This window comes from Macrobrachium rosenbergii, chromosome 47 (assembly GCF_040412425.1).
Source record: "Macrobrachium rosenbergii isolate ZJJX-2024 chromosome 47, ASM4041242v1, whole genome shotgun sequence".
Lineage (NCBI taxonomy): Eukaryota > Metazoa > Arthropoda > Malacostraca > Decapoda > Palaemonidae > Macrobrachium > Macrobrachium rosenbergii.
The window spans coordinates 14723816-14743403 of record NC_089787.1 but is presented as its reverse complement, the minus strand read 5'-3'; the positions used below and the strand labels follow the sequence as shown (position 1 = coordinate 14743403).

At 26.7% G+C, this 19588-nt stretch overlaps 1 protein-coding gene across 1 annotated transcript; it reads right to left on the bottom strand.

Moving 5' to 3' along the window:
* Window positions 1–287: 287 nt before the first annotated feature.
* Window positions 288–6919, bottom strand: LOC136830867 (uncharacterized). Its single transcript, XM_067090838.1, has 2 exons — window positions 5754–6919; window positions 288–1312 (listed from the first exon to the last, which is right to left on the bottom strand). The coding sequence occupies exons 1-2, from the start codon at window positions 5785–5787 to the stop codon at window positions 288–290; spliced, it is 1059 nt and encodes a 352-aa protein (XP_066946939.1). The 5' UTR covers window positions 5788–6919.
* Between the last annotated feature and the right edge of the window lie 12669 nt (window positions 6920–19588).

Sequence of the window (19588 nt, the reverse complement as noted above, 5' to 3'; positions counted from 1 at the left end):
GTCTAAATCTCCTTCTCTAAGGGATTCCTTAAAGGCTATAGGTCTCCTATTAACAAGGTGAACAGTGTGACAAACAATAAATTCAAAGTCCTCATAAGATAAAACAAGATTTTTTATACTTCCAAACAACAATCTTTTAACCTGTTTGACACAAACTTCAACAAGAGATCCAAGCTTACTGCATCCTTTAAAGTATTGCTGAAACTGTATAGGGCGAATATTGTTCTCTTCAAAATGTAACTGACTTGCATGATCACTTAAAAGGTTCTGCATCACATTAGCCCCAGCTATAAGCTGTGTCCCCATATCACTGACGCACAATTCAGGGATTCCATAATCAAAACAATGCAGCTGAAAAGATCGCAAAAATTCACTGCCCCACTCCAAGTACATGCAATGCATAGTAACCACACTTTTTGAGTTTCATTATTCTTCCTAACATGGAAAGGACCCATATGATCTATGAAAACATTTGCAAATGGCTTGGATGGTAGATTAGACCTGAAATCCCTATATGAATTCTGACTTAATTTGAAAGTTCTATTATTAAAACGCCTACAATGAACACATTGTTTTAATGCTTTTTTGATTGTCGAAAAATGCCTAGGGATATGAAATTGTTTGCGTATTTCCGCTAGAACTGAATAACATCCTGAATGAAACAGATTGAAATGAACATCCAGAATAATTAGCTTCGTCAAAACTCTATCTCTCGGCAGGAGAATAGGAAAACCATTATTATTGCTAAACCATTTCTTAAATTTGCTTTTAACCCTAAGAATACCATCATCATCCATGAATATATTAAGCTGAGTAATGAGGTTAGGAATGGCCTTCAGATTAAAACTATTCTTACTCTGAAAGTAAGCAAAGATCTCTGGAAAACACCTCCTTTGCTCTGTTATAATAACTCTCTTACTAGCTTCTGCAAAGAGATTAGGGTTAGTGTCAGATGAGGTTTGAGAACATATACCTGCCTTTGACTTCCAGTTTCTTATGCCGACTAGTATTCTGCGATAAATCAGAATCAACTTACGAAAGCTGGAATAATTGCAGGGATCAATAACATATTCAGGAGAACCTGTTAGAGAAGAAAACGTTGTTTGAGAAAGTTCTGGCCCTACAGGTGCATTCAAACTGGAGCGGTACCCGGAGTCTGTGACAGTCATAGGATTTGGAATAATAAAAGTCATGTCCTGTTCCCCACCAGGGAGGTCATCCAACTTCGTACCCGGACCGACGAGAAAATTAGTTTTATACAACTGCTTATGTGAGAGGCATCTAGTAACACAGTCGGCCGGATTCTCTTTTCCTGAAATGAAACAAAATCTTATTGGAAATCCTTGACACAACTTTTGAATATTACCAATTCTATTCATTACAAAAGTTGAACACTTTTGCATTTTATCCAATTTCTGGGAGGAAGAATTAAGCCAGTGCAGGGCACAAAGAGAATCAGCATAGAGAATCATTTCTACTATGTTAACAGGTTTCAGACAAGAAGGTCCAGAGATATCTCTCTGTAGTTCCACGAGAGTTTCGACACCCAAAACAATGGCATTTAACTCTAATGAAGGAATTGACTTATTCTTCAGCTGAGTGTTAACCATACGGTTCTTAGCTTGAACAAAACTCACCTTACCAGATTCAACGTGCTGCAAAAAAATTACTGTACCATATAAGTCGTGACTAGCATCAGTATAAGCCATATCCTTATAAGTACCATTCCTGGGTCCGACATACCTACCTATCTTAATGGGAGGAGAAGCATTAGCTTGTTTACATATATTCCCCATTCACGTTGAAGCTCTAATGGCAACAATGCATCCCAACCTAGGTTTTATTGCACTGAAGCCTGTGCATAAACAAACGGCTTCTGTTTAAAACAGGCATGTTAAAGCCATATATGTCAAATTGAGAAGCAATTGTTCCCAAAACAGCACGTTTAGTAGTGGCCTTGCCATCAAGGCAAATAGGCTTTGTAAATATTTCATCTCTTACTCTGTCCCATGCAAGACCAAACAACTTTGTAGTTTCAGGGGTCTGAGTTTTCATGTCTTCATCTATCTTAATTTGTAAGGAATTATCATTAGTGATCATCTGCTGAACCTCGAATTTGTACGGAGCAAATATGCGAGGCAGCTCATTATAAGCCCATTCTAAAGACTCTCCAGTTTCCATGGTAATTGCACCATTATCCATATACAGCAAGGTGTACATTAAATGTTTTAATTCTGACAAATCTTTATCCGGTTCTTCCTTAAAAACTAAAATATAATATAAAGAAAGCATTAACAAAAACGGGCTACAACGCAACCCAAAACTCAGCCTTACATTGCGATAAGCTACAACAGAAAAGTCCCCAGCTTTAACATTTTTATACCAAAGGAACAGCAATTTTGACTGATCAGACTCACTTAAGGAAAGCATATTGAATGCTTTTTTCAAGTCATAGGTAAGCAATTTCTGACCGAACCTTAAATGAAGAAAAACAGAGGATAGCTTTGGTTCAATGTGGGACCTGGATGCATACACTGGTTGTGAGAGAGGCTTAGTTTCTTATTTTTCTCATTCTCTCTCAAATTGGATAAAAAGACCACCCGACACTTAGTGGTCTCCCTCTCAGGCTTAAAAATTCCCATGTGAGGAAGGAAAGCATAATCTGGGTGCAGGGCTTTATATTGTTCAAGATCATGAATAGGTTTTATTATACCAGCTGCTATCTGATCCTTAATAGTCTGATCCATTAAATGTAAATAACTAACATTATTTTTAAGCTTCCTAAAATTGGACTTCAAAATTACCTCTGCTAAATGTTCATTTTTCGAGAGCAAGTGCGATACCTCACCATTCCAAAGTAAGGGAACTCTAATCCTACCATCGACTTCTCTAGATATATTATTAAAAGTATAATCAACTAACTGCTTATTCAGTTCTACAGTTTCTTCCTCATAAATAGTTTGGTCATAATTAATGAATTTAAGGCATTAAAGCTCCAATATTTCATTTGTGGCCTTTTGTAATTTACACTCCATAAGCTTTCCCTTGTCACTCAAAACAGAAAAATTACTACTACTTTTCAAAGTATTATAGTGAAGGTCATGAACCTCATCATCCAGAGTAGGGAGGATAAAATCTGCAACAAATAACGAGTGAGTGTGGACACTTTCAAAAGACTCCACACTAGGTGGACTAGGAATACTAGCACTGACAGGCATCGAAGGCCGTGGCAAAAAAGGTATATTATCGACCAGTCTTTGAACATTGCCTACCAGCATAACGCCAATTGGGGAATCTACATATACTGACAGAGTATCCTTTCCAAACAGGACGTCTTTACTTGGAATACAAAAAGCAGCATCTGAACCAAGCAGAAATTCAATATCCATTACTTCACGGATATTTGAATGAAGACCCACATCAGCAAATGTAAACCCTTTATCTAAAAAACCCTTCACTGCCGTGCCGAGCATCGGTAAATTCAACTTAATCCTGATTTCAGGAATAACCATGGCTGGAATATTATAATTACCATTTCCTAGAGTAATAGGAATCTGAACTACCTTGCTCCTGTAAGTTTTAACACCATTGAAACCATGAATTGTAAGATTAACATTATTTTTGACAGTTTCGAAGTCATAAGTATCAGCTAACTTCTGTGAAACAAAAGTGCTTTGAGACCCACTGTCTTTTATACCCCTATACAAGCGCTCTTGTCCAACAATGCCAAAAGTGAAAGTAGGAAGAACAGAGTCACTAACGAAATTTGAGAACACTGTAACCCCATTATTTGTTTCTGCGCTTGTTATAGCTTCACTTTTCTTACAATCATGTAAATTATCTTTGTTACACAGAAAAGAAAAATGCCAGCCAAAACATTTAAAACATTTTTGTTTAAACCTAAATTTACATTTAGCAGTGGGATGCGAAAAACTAGCACATTTCAAACAACCTTTAAAATACTTCAATTTATCTACTTTAGACTGTGGAGTGGGAAATTTAGTACATTTATATAGTAAATGATTGAAATCCTTACCATGGACCTTTGAACATAACGAACAACTTTATTCTTAAGAGAATGCACTTTAACTGCCAAACTAGCAAAACTGTCAGTATCTTCAGTACTACTATTGTTTGATAAGGAATGCTTTGAAGGCGTAACAATTGACAATTTTCTCGAGTTTTCATACCTCTCGCAAGCTACAAAAAGTTATCCAAAATTTCCGCAATTGAAGGAGAAGTCTTATTAGTAATTTGCACCAACTCTTTCCTAAATTCATCATTCAAACCTAGCCAAGCAAAATAAGTCAAAAATCATCAGAGGATATTTGCAAAACCTTAGTAGACTCACATAGATTCCTTAGCCTTGAAACATAATTAAATGGGTCATCACCTAGATTTAGTTTCAACTCTGTTAGTTTCTTAACGGTGGAAGACTTCCTAACTTCTTCCGAAGCAAAAGCTTTAATCAAGAGCGATTTAGCATCTTGGTAACTCTGTTTATCTGCTTCAAGAGAATTCAGCAAAACCTTTGCACGACCTTCAACTTGCTGTTTAAGCAAAAGTAACAAATCCCTATCAGGATATTTATAAACACCAGTAGTAGCCTCAAATTCTACAAAAAACTGCAAGAGATCCTCATTTTCCTTGCAACTAAATTTTGGGAGGGGCGCTGTTGGCTGCTTTAGTAAACTAAGAGCTGTGTCCGTGACACTACGGGAAGGAGAAAATTCAAGCAAAGGCAAACATCTCTCTATCTTATCTAAATAATCAAGGCAAACCAAACATTCCTCTTCTAATTCGAGTTCTGTAACTGCGCTATCCTCGAACTTTAAACTTTGAATTTTAAAATCCAAATCAAACAAACCTTTCTGGTAACTTAACAGGAGACCCTTTTCCGATACTTTCTGGGATGCAGTAAAATTTACGTAGGACCCCAATTTATTAAAGGCATCCGTTACTTTCTTACGAATAACCTTTCTCTGAGTAATAAGCAGTTTTAAATTGGACATGATAATATATTACTTGACAAAAAATCCCCAGTAACAATGATTGCTAATAGAAAACCCCGAGGGAGTGAGCTACAACTAAACCAGTGCAACCTAATTTTGAGAGCCTCTTAATTACCTAACTTGCAACAGTCCCTGTTCGGGCGCCATGAACTAAATTTTTTTAAGGAGACACCAATAACATACACGTAAAAACTCTAGGCACCAAGGAAACACATAACATAATTAATCTGTATATTAACAATATACTATCATACATAGAGAACTTCCCTTAAGTAAAAATAAGCAACTTAATAAACTATTAGAGGCTCTCATTAACTGCCCGAGGTCCTGAAGTAATTACAACTACTGATGCGAGGTAGTGGGTATAACACATGTGTCTCAATTCAGTTCGGTAATCACCTGAAAATTTCGATAGGTCATCAATTAATATTACCAAGCAGAACTAAAAGTCATAACAACTGCCTATAATTCCTGGCTTAACAGTAAACTACACATTTAAGCAGAATTACGTAAATGATTATTGGCTATCCTAGCAAAATTGAATAATATTAACACTCCCGAAAGGATAAATTGCTGACAATAACCATGTTAATATATATGCCAAGACACAAGACACGTATAATTGGCTCATAGATGATTACATATATTAAAGACATGCAAGGCCTTACTTAAGAAATCACTTCCCCAAGCTGGAATTTACAAAGGGCTTGACTTAAGACCCACTCTCTAGTTGACCCTTACCTGTAATGAATTCCAGAGCGGCAATTGGCAACATTAAGAGGTTATGTTCTGACTCTTGACACGACGAGGACGAGCGTTGTAGAACTTCTTCAAAACGACTGCACTAGTTCAACATGGTAGGTCACTCCCCAGGATTAATCTACCCCACGATCATTGCTGGTACATAGGGCTTCTAAAAGTAGGAGAAAGTCAGATCCTTCCAAGTCCTAGTGATAGAAGTCAAGATTAAAATCTCCTACGAGAGGGTTTGCTTCCGAGTCGGAGACAACTCGCTGCCAGACTGCTTCGGCTAACTCCGTTATGACCGAAGTAAACATTTTTCCCCGATAACAACGGGTAACAGGTGGAAGGGTCTATTTAAAAGTGGGTCAAGGGTAATTACATAAGGGACAAGTAATATAAATAAACCAATTTACATATCTTATGTCTTAACATATGAAAGACGTTAATAATCATACACCAAAATTAAATTTCTTTTAATAATTACATTACATAAATTCAGAACAATAAATGATCAAAGCAATAAAATAAATTAAGTCAGTGCATAAATGAACATATAAATGACCAAAAGCATCATAAGGATGAGCAGCTCAACAGACATTACAAATGACCAACACAATAGGCATTAAACCGAGTCAGGAAAATCTACATATAAAACCAAATCAGTAAACATTACGAAAGCAAATTAATAAGCCATTCAAAAATAAAAACAATACCCAAGCAGTAGAACTAAATACATAAACTGGCAGCTCAAAGGAACACTGCAGGACAACTCCGACAGAGTCGAAACAACAACCATCATGTCCTCACGCACCGTCCTCCTCCAGTACTGACGACCACGACAGAGCCGACACGGCAACCATCTCGTCCTCCAAGAAACAGTACAGACGTCCTCCTCCAGCACTGGACGACCACGACAGAGCCGACACGGCAACCATCTCGTCCTCAAAACTTCTCCACTGCTCTGCTGCCAGGACCTGACTCGCAGGTACTGATACCTGCTGCTGCTGCCCTCAACCTGACTCGTTGGTGCTACGAACCTGACCGGTTGCTGTTACGAACCTGACTTGTTGCTGTTACGAACCTGACTGACGAAGTCTGACGCCATCTAACAGACGTCAACTCGCCAGCAATTAAAAACAAACAAAAACAAAGGAGGCGACAATCTACCAAGGGAACAATCGACAAACGATTGTTCTTAACACACACACACACACACACACACACACACACACACATATATACACATATATATATATATATATATATATATATATATATATATATATATATATATATATATATATTGCAATGTCAGCGTTTTTATTTTGCTTTTGACAGGAAGTGGAAGGCAGGAAGATAATCGATATGTTTTATTAGTTGGGTCCTGGAGGATGAAAAAAAACAATAACTTCGGAAAGGGATAATCAAACAATGAACTTCTCTCTCAGGGATAATCTAAAAAAAATCTCTCTCTCTCTCTCTCTCTCTCTCTCTCTCTCTCTCTCTAGTTGAGTTTTTATTTTGCATGTATTATTCTTCTCGTGGTGTCTTCGAAAAACAAAGGATAATAATAATAATAATAATAATAATAATAATAATAATAATAATAATAATAATAATAATAATAATAATGGTTGTAGATTTTTTCTTATATTTTTAAGAGGGAAAAGGGAAAAGTAAATATGAATATTAAAAAGAAATATAAAAAAATTAGTCAGTCACCCCCTCAGTTCTCAATCAGTTAAGCAGGTAATATGGAAACACTTTCTGATTATGCACTTTTGTCGACTGTCAATTTACATATTTACATATAAATATAAAAAAAAAACTGACTCTTACTTTTGTAAACTAAAACAAAACAACCATTCATTCTCTACAGCAACCAAAGATGAAGAATCCAACTCGTGGACTTTCTCCTGATTGGTTCTTTTACTCCATTCTACAACTCTTCTCACAAAACAACACACGCTGCAGTCTAGACTGTGGAGGTTTTCACTTAAACCCACTTTCCTGACTGAAAGGAACACGAACACGGCCTAACATTCCATCAACACATACACACACAAAAGGAAATTATTTCTCATCCCTGTAACTCAAAACAGACTGTTGTACTGTACAACCTCTCCTCCCTAACTGAAAAGAGTTGGACGAAAGCAGCGTCTGAACGCAACTCTTACTCTCTCAATCTTTCAGGTTCCTTTCGAGAACTGATCCGGGAATCAATCGATTCCTGAATGAGAGACATCGTGCTTGCAGTTGCTTCCCTCCACCTGCCCTTCAGATAAACAGAAAAATCTCCTCTTCTTTTGAGTTTTTTCTTTCTATGAGGCCCTCAGCGCTCTAAATACAAGCAAGAGTATATAAAAAATTATAAATATATATATATATATATATATATATATATATATATATATATATATATATATATATATATATATATATATATATATATATATATATATATATATATATATATATATATATATATATAATATAAATATATATATATATAAGTATTACTCAGCATTTTTTTTCAGAATTGAGTTTTCCTTCACATGTATCGAATAAAAAGCTTCTGCACTGTTCATCGTCGTCATATCTATTCAAACACTGAATGCAAGAAAAGTCTCTCTCTCTCTCTCTCTCTCTCTCTCTCTCTCTCTCTCTCTCTCTCTCTCTCTCTCTCTCTACACACACACACATAACAATAACAACACAACCCCCTCTTTCCTCTCCCCAATCCCCAATCATTATTATTCCTCCCACTTTGTCGTATTTCAAAAAGGGGAACAAAAGCGCATCGCTCGATGATACCAACGGCACAGATATATAAATATTCCACCGAAATTAACGAAACAGCCGTTATTCCGGACGCCGTCCTCTTCGCCATGAATGAGGCACCAAAATTACACATTAAAAATACAAGAAAAATTCAGAATAAGAGAAAAGTTTTAAAAATAAGAGGATAATTAAAATGAGAATATTGAAAATAGGAGAAAAAGTGGAGAAAAATAAAAATGAAAAAAATAAAAAATAAGACAAAATAAAAAGAAGGGAAATAAGAAAAATTAATGAAGAGGAAAATAAAAATGAAAAAATGAAAAAAGAGGAAAATAAAAAATATGAGGAAAACTAAGGAAAATATTAAAAATAAGGAAAAAATAAGCAGAAAATAACAATAAAAAATTACTTTATGGGACAAATTAAAATCTGAGAAAATTAAAAACCGAGAAAATTTAAAAATAAGAGAAAATTTAAAAGAGAAAATCTAAAAACTAGAAAGATTACAAATAAGAGAAAATTTAAAAATAGGAGAAAAATATAAACTAAGAGAAAAATTACAAATAAGAAAAAATTTTAAAAATAAGAGGAAAATAAAAAAAAAGAATGACAAATAATATGAAAATAACAAAAAAAATATAATGAAGAGAAATTTTAAAAAATAAGAGAAAATAAAATGAGAAAAATACAAAATAAGATAAAAATTAAAAATAACAAAATAAGAGAAGAAATCTAATTTCGTGATTTCCAGATTCAACTTGAAAAGAATGAAAGAGGCGCTAAAAAGTCAATCCCTTTAGTGGAATGAAAATTGAAAGTATGAGATAATGACAAATACTGAAGCTGCTGCTCTTCTCATTATTTTTGCTGCTGCTGTGAATGTCATGAAGCCTCATCAGGTTGGAATTCTTGCCGTTATCTCTTCACTCAAGTGTTTGAAGATACGAAACATAGCAGATTCAAAATAAATAAATGAATATATAAATAAGCAGGGAGTCTCAATTCCAGAGCAGTTAGATTTAAAACAAATAAATAAATAACTAAACATACAAACAAACAGGAGTCTCTGTTTCAGAGCAGTCACTAAAAAAAATAAATCAAATCAAATAGCATCAATAAAATGAATAAATGAAATGAAATAAAATAAAATAAAAATAAATAAATAAATAAAAATAAATAGAATAAATAAATTACAAAAAAATAAAATATATAAAATAAATAAATAATTAAAAAATAAAATAAATTAATGTAATAAACATAAATAAAACAAATAAAATAATTAAAAAATAAACAAATAAAATTAAATAAACAAAATAAATAAATACAATAAAGTAAATAAAATAAAGAAAAATAAAATAAACATAAAATATATACAGAAATAAAATAAATAAAATAAATACATAAAATAAATAAAATTAATACATAAAATAAATAAAATAAAATAAATTAAATAAATAAAATAGAATAAATAAATAAATAAATAAACAAATAAATAAATAAATAAATAAATAAAAGAATATAAAATAAATAAAATAAAGAAATAAATAAAATAAATAAAAAAATAAATAGATAAAATAAAATAAAACAGAACAAATAAATTATAATAAAGAAAATAAAAAAATAAATAAAATAAAATAAATAAAATAAAATAAATGTAATAAATAAATAAAATAAATAAATAAATAAAATAAAATATAAAAAAATAAATATATAATAAATAAAATAAAGAAAATAAAATAAAATAAATAAATAAAATACAATATATAAATTAAAATAAAAAAATAAAAATAAATAAAACAAATAAATAAATGAAATAAAATAAAATAAATACAATCATTAAAATAAATAAATGAATAAAATAAATAAATAAATAAGATAAATTCAGTAAACAAAATAAATAAATAAAATAAAATAAAATAAATAAATAAATAAATTAAAATAAATCAAAATAAACAAATAAAATAAAATAAATCAAATAAAATAAATTAAATAAATAAAAATAAATAAAATAAATAAAAATAAATAAAATAAATAAATAAAATAAAATAAAGAGATAACATATATTATTACGATAAATAAATAAAATGAATAATTAACATGAAATAAATAAAATAAAATAAAATAAATAAATTATATAAATTAAATAAATTAAATAAACAGATAAAAATAAATAAATTAAATAATGTAAAATAAATAAAATAAAAATAAATAAAATAAAATAATAAAATAAATAAAATAAGTAAATTAAATAAATAAAATAAATAAAACAATAAAATAAATAAATAAATAAAATAAAATATAGAAATAAACAAATATATAAAATACAATAAATAAATTAAACAAATAAAATAAGATAAATAAATAAAATAATAAAATAAAGAAAATAAAAAATAAAAATAAAAATTAAATAAATAAAATAAAGTAAATTAAAAAATAAATAACTAAAAATATAATAAAATAAAACAAGTAAATAAATAAAATAAAAACAAAATAAATAAATAAAATAAAACAAATAAAATAAATAAATAAATATAAATAATAAAAATAAAATAAATTAAATAAATAAATAAATAAAATTACTAAATAAAATAAAATAAATTAAATAAATAAATAAATAAAATTAATAAATAAAATAAAATAAATAAATAACTACAATAAAAAATAAATAAAATAAAGTAAATAAAATAAAATAAATATGTAAACAAAATAAAATAAATAAATATATAAATAAAATAAAGTAAATACATAAATAAATAAAATCAATGAGTATAAAATAAAGTAATTAAAATAAATAAATAAATAATAAACAAATATATAAAACAAATAAATATATAAAATAAAAATAAAATAATAAGATAAGTAAATAAATAAAATTAATAAATAAAATAAAATAAATAAAATAAAATAAATAAATAAAATAAAATACATAAATAAATAAAACAAATAAGATAAATAAAATGAAATAAATAAAACATATAAATAATATAAAATCAATACAATAAAATAAATAAAATATATAAATAATATAAAATAAATAAATAAATGAAATAAATAAAATGAAATAAAGAAATAAAATAAATTAATAAAATAAAAATAAAATAAAATAAATTAAATAAAAATAAAAAAAAAAAAAAAAAAATAAAAATAAATAAATAAAAATAAATATAAAATTAAGTAAAAAATGAAAAAAATAAATAACTAAACTAAATAACTAACTAACTTACTAAATAAATAACTAAATAAATAAATAACTAAATATATAAAATATAACTACATAACTAACTAAATAACAAACTAAATAACTAAATAACTAACCAACCAACCAAATAAATAAATAAATAAATAAATAAATAAATAACTAAATAACAAAATAACTATCTAACTAACTAAATACAGACATACAGACATACATACATACATACATACATACATACATACATACATACATACATACATACATACATACATAAATAACTAAATAAATAAATAAATAACCAAATGAATAAATAACTAAATAAATAACTAACTAACTAACTAACTAACTAACTAAATAAATAAATAAATAAATAAATAAATAACTAAATAACTAACTAACTAACTAACTAACTAACTAACTAACTAAATAACTACATACATACATACATACATACATACATACATACATACATACATACATACATACATACATACATACATACATACATATATAAATAAATAAATAAATATATAAAAATTCCCGTCCGTGAACCCACCCGGAAACCTCATTTGGAATGATTGAGACACTCCTCTGTAATACCTCCTCCCTCACCCCCACCCATTTCAAAACAAATAACATCTAAAGAAAGTCGCAACCAGAAGACAACCCCCCCCCCTCTTCAATACAATTTCTCCAGGGGCCTGGGGACAATTACATCAGCTTCTGCCCCAGAATCCTCCGGGACACACGTCCTTCAAAATACCTGCGCGGGTTCTCTTCCAAAGACGAGATTATACCTATATAAGAGATTTCGCTTATGATCCTTATTCAAAGGATACGTCGTCGAGGGATGTTGAAGGATGCTGAAGGATGATGAAGGGTCCTGCCGTAGGAATGGAAGGAGAGGATTGATATCGAGGGGCGTCCTGAGCATCCTTCAAAGTTAGAGAGCCGCCTCTGTTTCCTTCCACCAACCTTGACATTTGAGGTTGGTCAATTGTGTCCGGTTGCCTTTCCCGTCGGCGTCTACGAGGCGGCAGTAACAACAACAACAACGACAATAATAATAATAATAATAATAATAATAATAATAATAATAATAATAATAATAATAATAATGATGATGATGATGACTAGAATACATAACATCAAATGTTACAAAAATTACAGCTGGTCTGAGAAAGGACGCCAATTACCTACTTAGGAAAATGAAAATCATTGTATTTTAATAATTTATATACATGTTCATCCACCTATTTATTAATTTTCTTTATTTATTTTTATCTTATCTAATACGCGATCTCTTCTTTCTGTATTTCCTATTACCCTCTGTAACTTCCTCCAAATGAACGCCATAATATTCTTTGGAAGCTTCAATTTTAAGTCAACGGCCCCTCGGGGGGGCTTGTTCCATGTTAATAGGGATCGTCTTCTGAATAATAATAATAATAATAATAATAATAATAATAATAATAATAATAATAATAATAATAATAATAATAATAATAATAATAATAATAATAATAATAATAATAATAATAATAATAATAATAATAATAATAATAATAATAATAATAATAATCTGATAAAATATATTTATCTTTTGTTTATCTCTATATTTCTCATACACAAGCATCCAAGTATACAAATCTATACATCTATAAAAATGAGCAGATTTTACGGCAGCCATCAGCCATCTTTCGCGAGTATCGGCGTCGTGATTCTGATATTGATCTTTTCCCTTGCTCTACTTTGCTCTCACTCAAACCTTACAACAACAACAACAACAGAAGAAATCGGAAAGTACGGAGGTTGAGGATTGAGGGAGGGAGGGAGAGTGAGAAGGATGGGGGTGGGGGTGCGGGTTTGATTTGGCGAAGGCGATAACGTGATGGCAGCACCATCCTCCATCAGCTCTGATGTTTCCTTTGTCCATCGTTCTGGGACCGAATCGAGGCTTGATGAGGAGACGTCGAGACATATAAGTGAATCTCTCTCTCTCTCTCTCTCTCTCTCTCTCTCTCTCTCTCTCTCTGGTGTGATGTTGAACAGGAATATGTTATGCAATGATCAAACAGCAATTCTATTGGCAAAATGCAAAGCAAAAATGGGAATGTTGTTCCGGCACTGCAAAACAAGAAAAGCTGAACACATGATTATGCTTTATAAAACGTACGTACGTAGTCCACTTGAATATTGCAATATAATATGGTACCCACACTACCAAAAGGATATTGCACAAATAGAGAGAGTACAAAGGTCATTTACAGCTAAAATAGAAGAAGTTAAGGACCTTGACTACTGGGAAAGACTACAATTCTTAAATTTATATAGTCTTGAAAGGAGAAGAGAACGGTACATGGTAATCCAAGCATGGAAACAGATAGAAGGAATTACCGAAAACGTTCATGGAGCTAAAAATATCAGAAAGAGCAAGCAGAGGTAGATTAATAGTGCCCAAAACTATACCAGGAAAACTAAGGAAAGCACACAGGACATTAATCCACCACGCACCAGCATCGATAATGCAGCGTCTATTCAATGCGCTACCAGCTCATCTGAGGAACATAACAGGAGTGAGCGTAGCTGTATTTAAGAATAAGCTCGACAAATATCTAGGATGCATCCCAGAACATCCAAGATTGGAAGATGCAAAATATACCGGAAGATGCGTTAGCAATTCTCTGGTAGACATCAAAGGTGCCTCACACTGAGGGACCTCCTGGGGCAACCCGAACGAACTGTAAGGTCTGTAAGGTAAGGTCTCCACTTCGAAAAGGCGACAGATACAGACTAACTACGGTGCGTCTGATTTCTTTAGGCATGACCAAACGAAAAAAAGATATAGCAAAACAAAATAAAAAACAAACAATAAATCAAATAAACACAGCAAAGAGAAGCATAAACTATCAAAAAAAAAAAAAATTAAAAAATAAAAGAACACTTAAAAGATTTGTTCGAGATGTTGAAAACGAGGGAGTATCAGCATGGCCACCGAGAGTACAGGCCGTTCCGCCGGGACATTTAAACTTTGTAAAAATAGCCGCTGTAATAACGGTTGACCCAATCTCAAATGGGAGTAAAAATCTTTTATCGAAATTTTCATAATTTGGTGGTCCATTGTCAATGTGAAATCAATATCTAAAGGAAAAAAATAATAAATAATGAATATTGCAAACGAAAACAAGAAATATGATTTCCTTCCAGAAATTCTTGACTGGTTAGTGAAATGGGAGGGAATTCAAAACATTCAAATGCATTGAAAATACTACATATGCAATTAAAAATAGCAAAATATTGTAGAGAAGAACTTAATATGCTATATATTCTTCCTGGAAAAATTCAGACACAAAGAAGCTCGGTTTAGTGAATATCGTCAGCTTGCTGGTGGGAACTATAATATATCAGTTAGACAAATTTTTGAATGTGAAAACAAGATAAGGAGAATTTCCGCTATGAGTATGGCTTTACCATTTTCAGGGACAAGGGTAGAACTGAAAGATCTTGAAGAGATATGTTGGGAGAGAATGAATGTTGTTGAAAGTGAAAATATCATTGTAAATTGATATTATTGTGACACCTCAAAATATTGAAGCATGCAATAATGTTCTCCCCGTGATAGTTTACCTGGCAGGTTATTGCTGCTACAATAAATAAAAATGAAATGTAAATCTTGCCTAGACATTTTGACAAGAGGTGATATTGCCAATGAGAGTGAGTTGCAAGCTGAGAATTATGACTATGTGAAAGGGATCAGTAGAAGCGTTGCTTCTCCCAGACACTGCAACTGTGAATATTGTGAGGTACAACTACATTGTAAAGCTTTCAGACTGCAGCATTCAAAAGCACAACAAGCCAACGACAAAAATGAACATGACACTCGATGTTCTGAGTCAAGAAGAAGGACATTTGCAATTTGATACCTAAAATGACCACACATCAGAAAAATAAACGGATGATTGTCTGGGCTTCCACAAATTCTCTCCCTGAATAACTTTTGCCGAAGAGAAAATGACTAAATCCAAGTCAGAAAGTCTGATGGTGGCTCAGGTAAGAACAGGAATAAATAATTAATAAATAAAAATAAATAAATAAAAATAAAAATAAATGAAAATTATAAAATAAATTAAATAAATAAAAATAAATAAATTAAATAAAGAATAGTTATTAAAATATATTATTGTTAAATAGTCAATGAATAATAACTAAACTAAACTAAACTGAAATAAATAAATAAATAACTGAGCTAAATAATTAAATAAACAAATAAACTGGATAATTAGATAGATAAATTAAATAGTAAAATAAATAAAATAAATAATAGTCAAAATATAAATAAATACAATAAATAAATAAACAAATAAAATAAAAGATAAATAAATAAAATACTGTGTCAAAGTTAGTAATAAAAATAAAAATAAAAATTACATAAATAAAATGTTAAATTAAAATAACTAAAATAACAAAGTCAGTCGTCGTCAAATATTAATAAATTTTTTTATCTATACAGTATTTGTTTTATTTGTGTTTATTTATGCTGTTTTCTTACTTATTTTTATGTATATATTTATTTTATTTAATTTTATATTTATTTGTTTTATATATTTATTTTTATTAATTAATTTTTATCTATATATATTATTTATTTCTATTTATTTACACACACAGCTGTTATTTATTTTATTTATTTTAAAAGGATATTTGTTATTTAATTATTTTATTTATCTTTTATTTTATTTATTTGTTTATTTAATTTATTTTTTTATTAATTTTATTAATTATTTTATTTTATTTATTTTATTTATTTTTTTAGCTAATTTATTTATGCATTTTATTTATTTGTTTATTTACTAATTTACTGATTTTATTTAGTTTATGTATTTATTTATTTTATTTATTGTATTTATTTATTTTTTATGTATTTATTTATTTATATTATTTTATTTATTTATTTTATTTATTTTCTCTATTTTATTTATTAATATTTAGTTTGAAAGATTTGTTTAATTTTATCTTTTCATTTTATTTATTTATTTTATATTTGTAAAATTAGGCTGCAATTAGCTTATTTTAATTATTTATTTTTATTAAAACATTAGAAAAACTTTATTTTACATGTAAATTTATTTCTAATTTATTTATTTTATTTTCCTTTTACTTTTCTTATGCTGACTTAAATATCTATTTCATTTATTTTATTTTATTTAGTTTGATCACAGCCTAGTTGTCTCATACCCACATTTATTTTACTTGCATTTTATTCATCAAAGACGACATTTTATCAAATTTTTATCTTTTTTTGTATATATTTAATTTATCCGTTTTTCACTTTATCCAATCTTCCGACAGACTTTTTCCAATAGATGAAATTTTATTTGATTTTTATTTTTAACATTTTTATTAGTATTTTATTTTTTATTTTATTTTATCTTATTAATTTTATCAATTTGATTTTTAATTGTTTTTATTTATTATTTATTTATTTTATTTTTGTTTATTAAGATTATTAATTTTTATCTATTTATTTATTATTATTTCATTTTTATTTTTATTTAAACATCTGAAAAATCTTTTATAAATTTTTTTTTAAATAAAAAAATAAATGATAAATAAATAAATTAATGCGTAAATTTAAATAATTAAATTTAAAAAAATAAATAATAAATTAAAATAAAGAATTATTTAATAAATAAATAAATAAATATTTTATTTCTTTATTTCATTATATTTATTTTATATTATTTATATATTTTATTTATTTTATTGTATTGATCTTATATTATTTATATGTTTTATTTATTTCATTTTATTTATCTTATTTGTTTTATTTATTTATGTATTTTATTTTATTTATTTATTTTATTTGATTTTATTTATTTTATTTTACTTATTTATTTTATTTATTTACTTATCTTATTATTTTATTTTTGTTTTATTTATTTATTTGTTTTATTTATTTGTTTATTGTTTATTTATTTTAATTACTTTATTTATTTTATATTCAGTGATTTTATTTATTTATGTATTTACTTTATTTATTTATTTATTTATTTTATTTTGTTTACATATTTTATTTATTTATTTACTTTATTTTATTTATTTTTATTGTATTTGTTTATTTATTTTATTTATTTATGTTTTATTTTATTTATATTCATTTTTTTATTTATTTAATTTACTTTATTTTAATTATTTATATATTTATTTATTTATTTATTTATTTTATGTTTTATTTTATTTATTTATTTTGTTATTTTTTTAGTTATTTATTTTTTTATTTACTTTATTCATTTTATTTATATAATTTTTATTTTTATTTTTTATTTTCTTTATTTTATTATTTTATTTATTTATCTTATTTTATTTGTTTAATTTATTTATTGTATTTTATTTATATATTTGTTTATTTTTATATTATTTTATTTTGTTTATTTATTTATTTTATTTATTTTACTATTTTATTTTATTTATTTTTATTTTATTTATTTATTTTATTTATTTTACTTTATTTATTTTATTTATTTTATCTATTTATTTAATTTATTTAATTTATATAATTTATTTATTTTATTTTATTTACTTATTTATTTTATTTAATTTATTTCATGTTAATTATTCATTTTATTTATTTTTTGTAATAATATATTTTATCTCTTTATTTTATTTAATTTATTTACTTTATTTATTTTTTTATTTATTTAATTTATTTTATAATATTCATTTATTTTATTTTATTTATTTATTCTTTTTAATTATTTTTTATTTATTTATTTATTTTGTTTTATTTAATTATTTATTTATTATTCTATTTATTTATTTTATTTATTTATCTAACTTTATTTTATTTATTTGTTTATTTTGATTTATTTTAATTTATTTATTTATTTTATTTTATTTTATTTATTTATTTTATTTATTGAATTTATCTTATTTATTTATTTTATTAATTTATTTATTTTAATGATTGTATTTATTTTATTCTATTTATTTATTTGTTTTATTTATTTTTATTTTATTTATTTTAATTTATATATTGTATTTTATTTATTTATTTTATTTTATTTATATTTTATTTTATTTTCTTTATTTTAATTATTTATTTAATTTTTATTTATTTATTTTATTTATTTATTTTATTTTATTTATTTATTTTATTTTTTTTTATTTTATTTATTTTATTTTATTTGTTTTTATTTTCTTTAATATAATTTATTTGTTCTGTTTTATTTATTTATTTTATTTTATTTATTTATTTATTTATTTTATTAATTATTTTTTTTTTTATTTTATTTTATTAATTTTATGTATTTATTTTATTTATTTTATTTCTGTATATATTTTATGTTTATTTTATTTACTTTATTTTATTTATTTACTTTGTTTATTCAATTTTATTTATTTATTTTTTAATTATTTTATTTATTTGTTTTATTTATGTTTATTTTATTCATTTATTTTATTTATTAAATTATTTGTTTATATTATTTATTTTTTTTTTTAATTTATTTATTTTATTTTTATTTATTTATTTATTTTATTTTATTTAATTTAATTTCATTTATTTATTTTATTGATTCTGTTTGATTTATTTATTTTATTTTATTTATTTTTTTTAGTGACTGCTCTGAAACAGAGACTCCTGTTTATTTGTATGTTTAGTTATTTATTTATTTGTTTTAAATCTAACTGCTCTGGAATTGAGACTCCCTGCTTATTTATATATTCATTTATTTATTTTGAATCTGCTATGTTTCGTATCTTCAAACACTTGAATAAAAAAGAGATAACCTGAATTCCAACCTGATGAGGCTTTATGACATTCACAGCAATAGCAAAAATAATGAGAACAGCAGCT

What these genes read in the sequence shown, in the direction of transcription:
- LOC136830867 (XM_067090838.1), bottom strand. Translation starts at nt 5,787, where the DNA reads ATGTTGCCAATTGCCGCTCTGGAATTCATTACAG. An exon ending in CGCTCTGGAATTCATTACAG is followed by an intron (nt 1,313 to 5,753) that starts GTAAGGGTCAAC and finishes GTTTCATTTCAG; the next exon opens with GAAAAGAGAATCCGGCCGAC.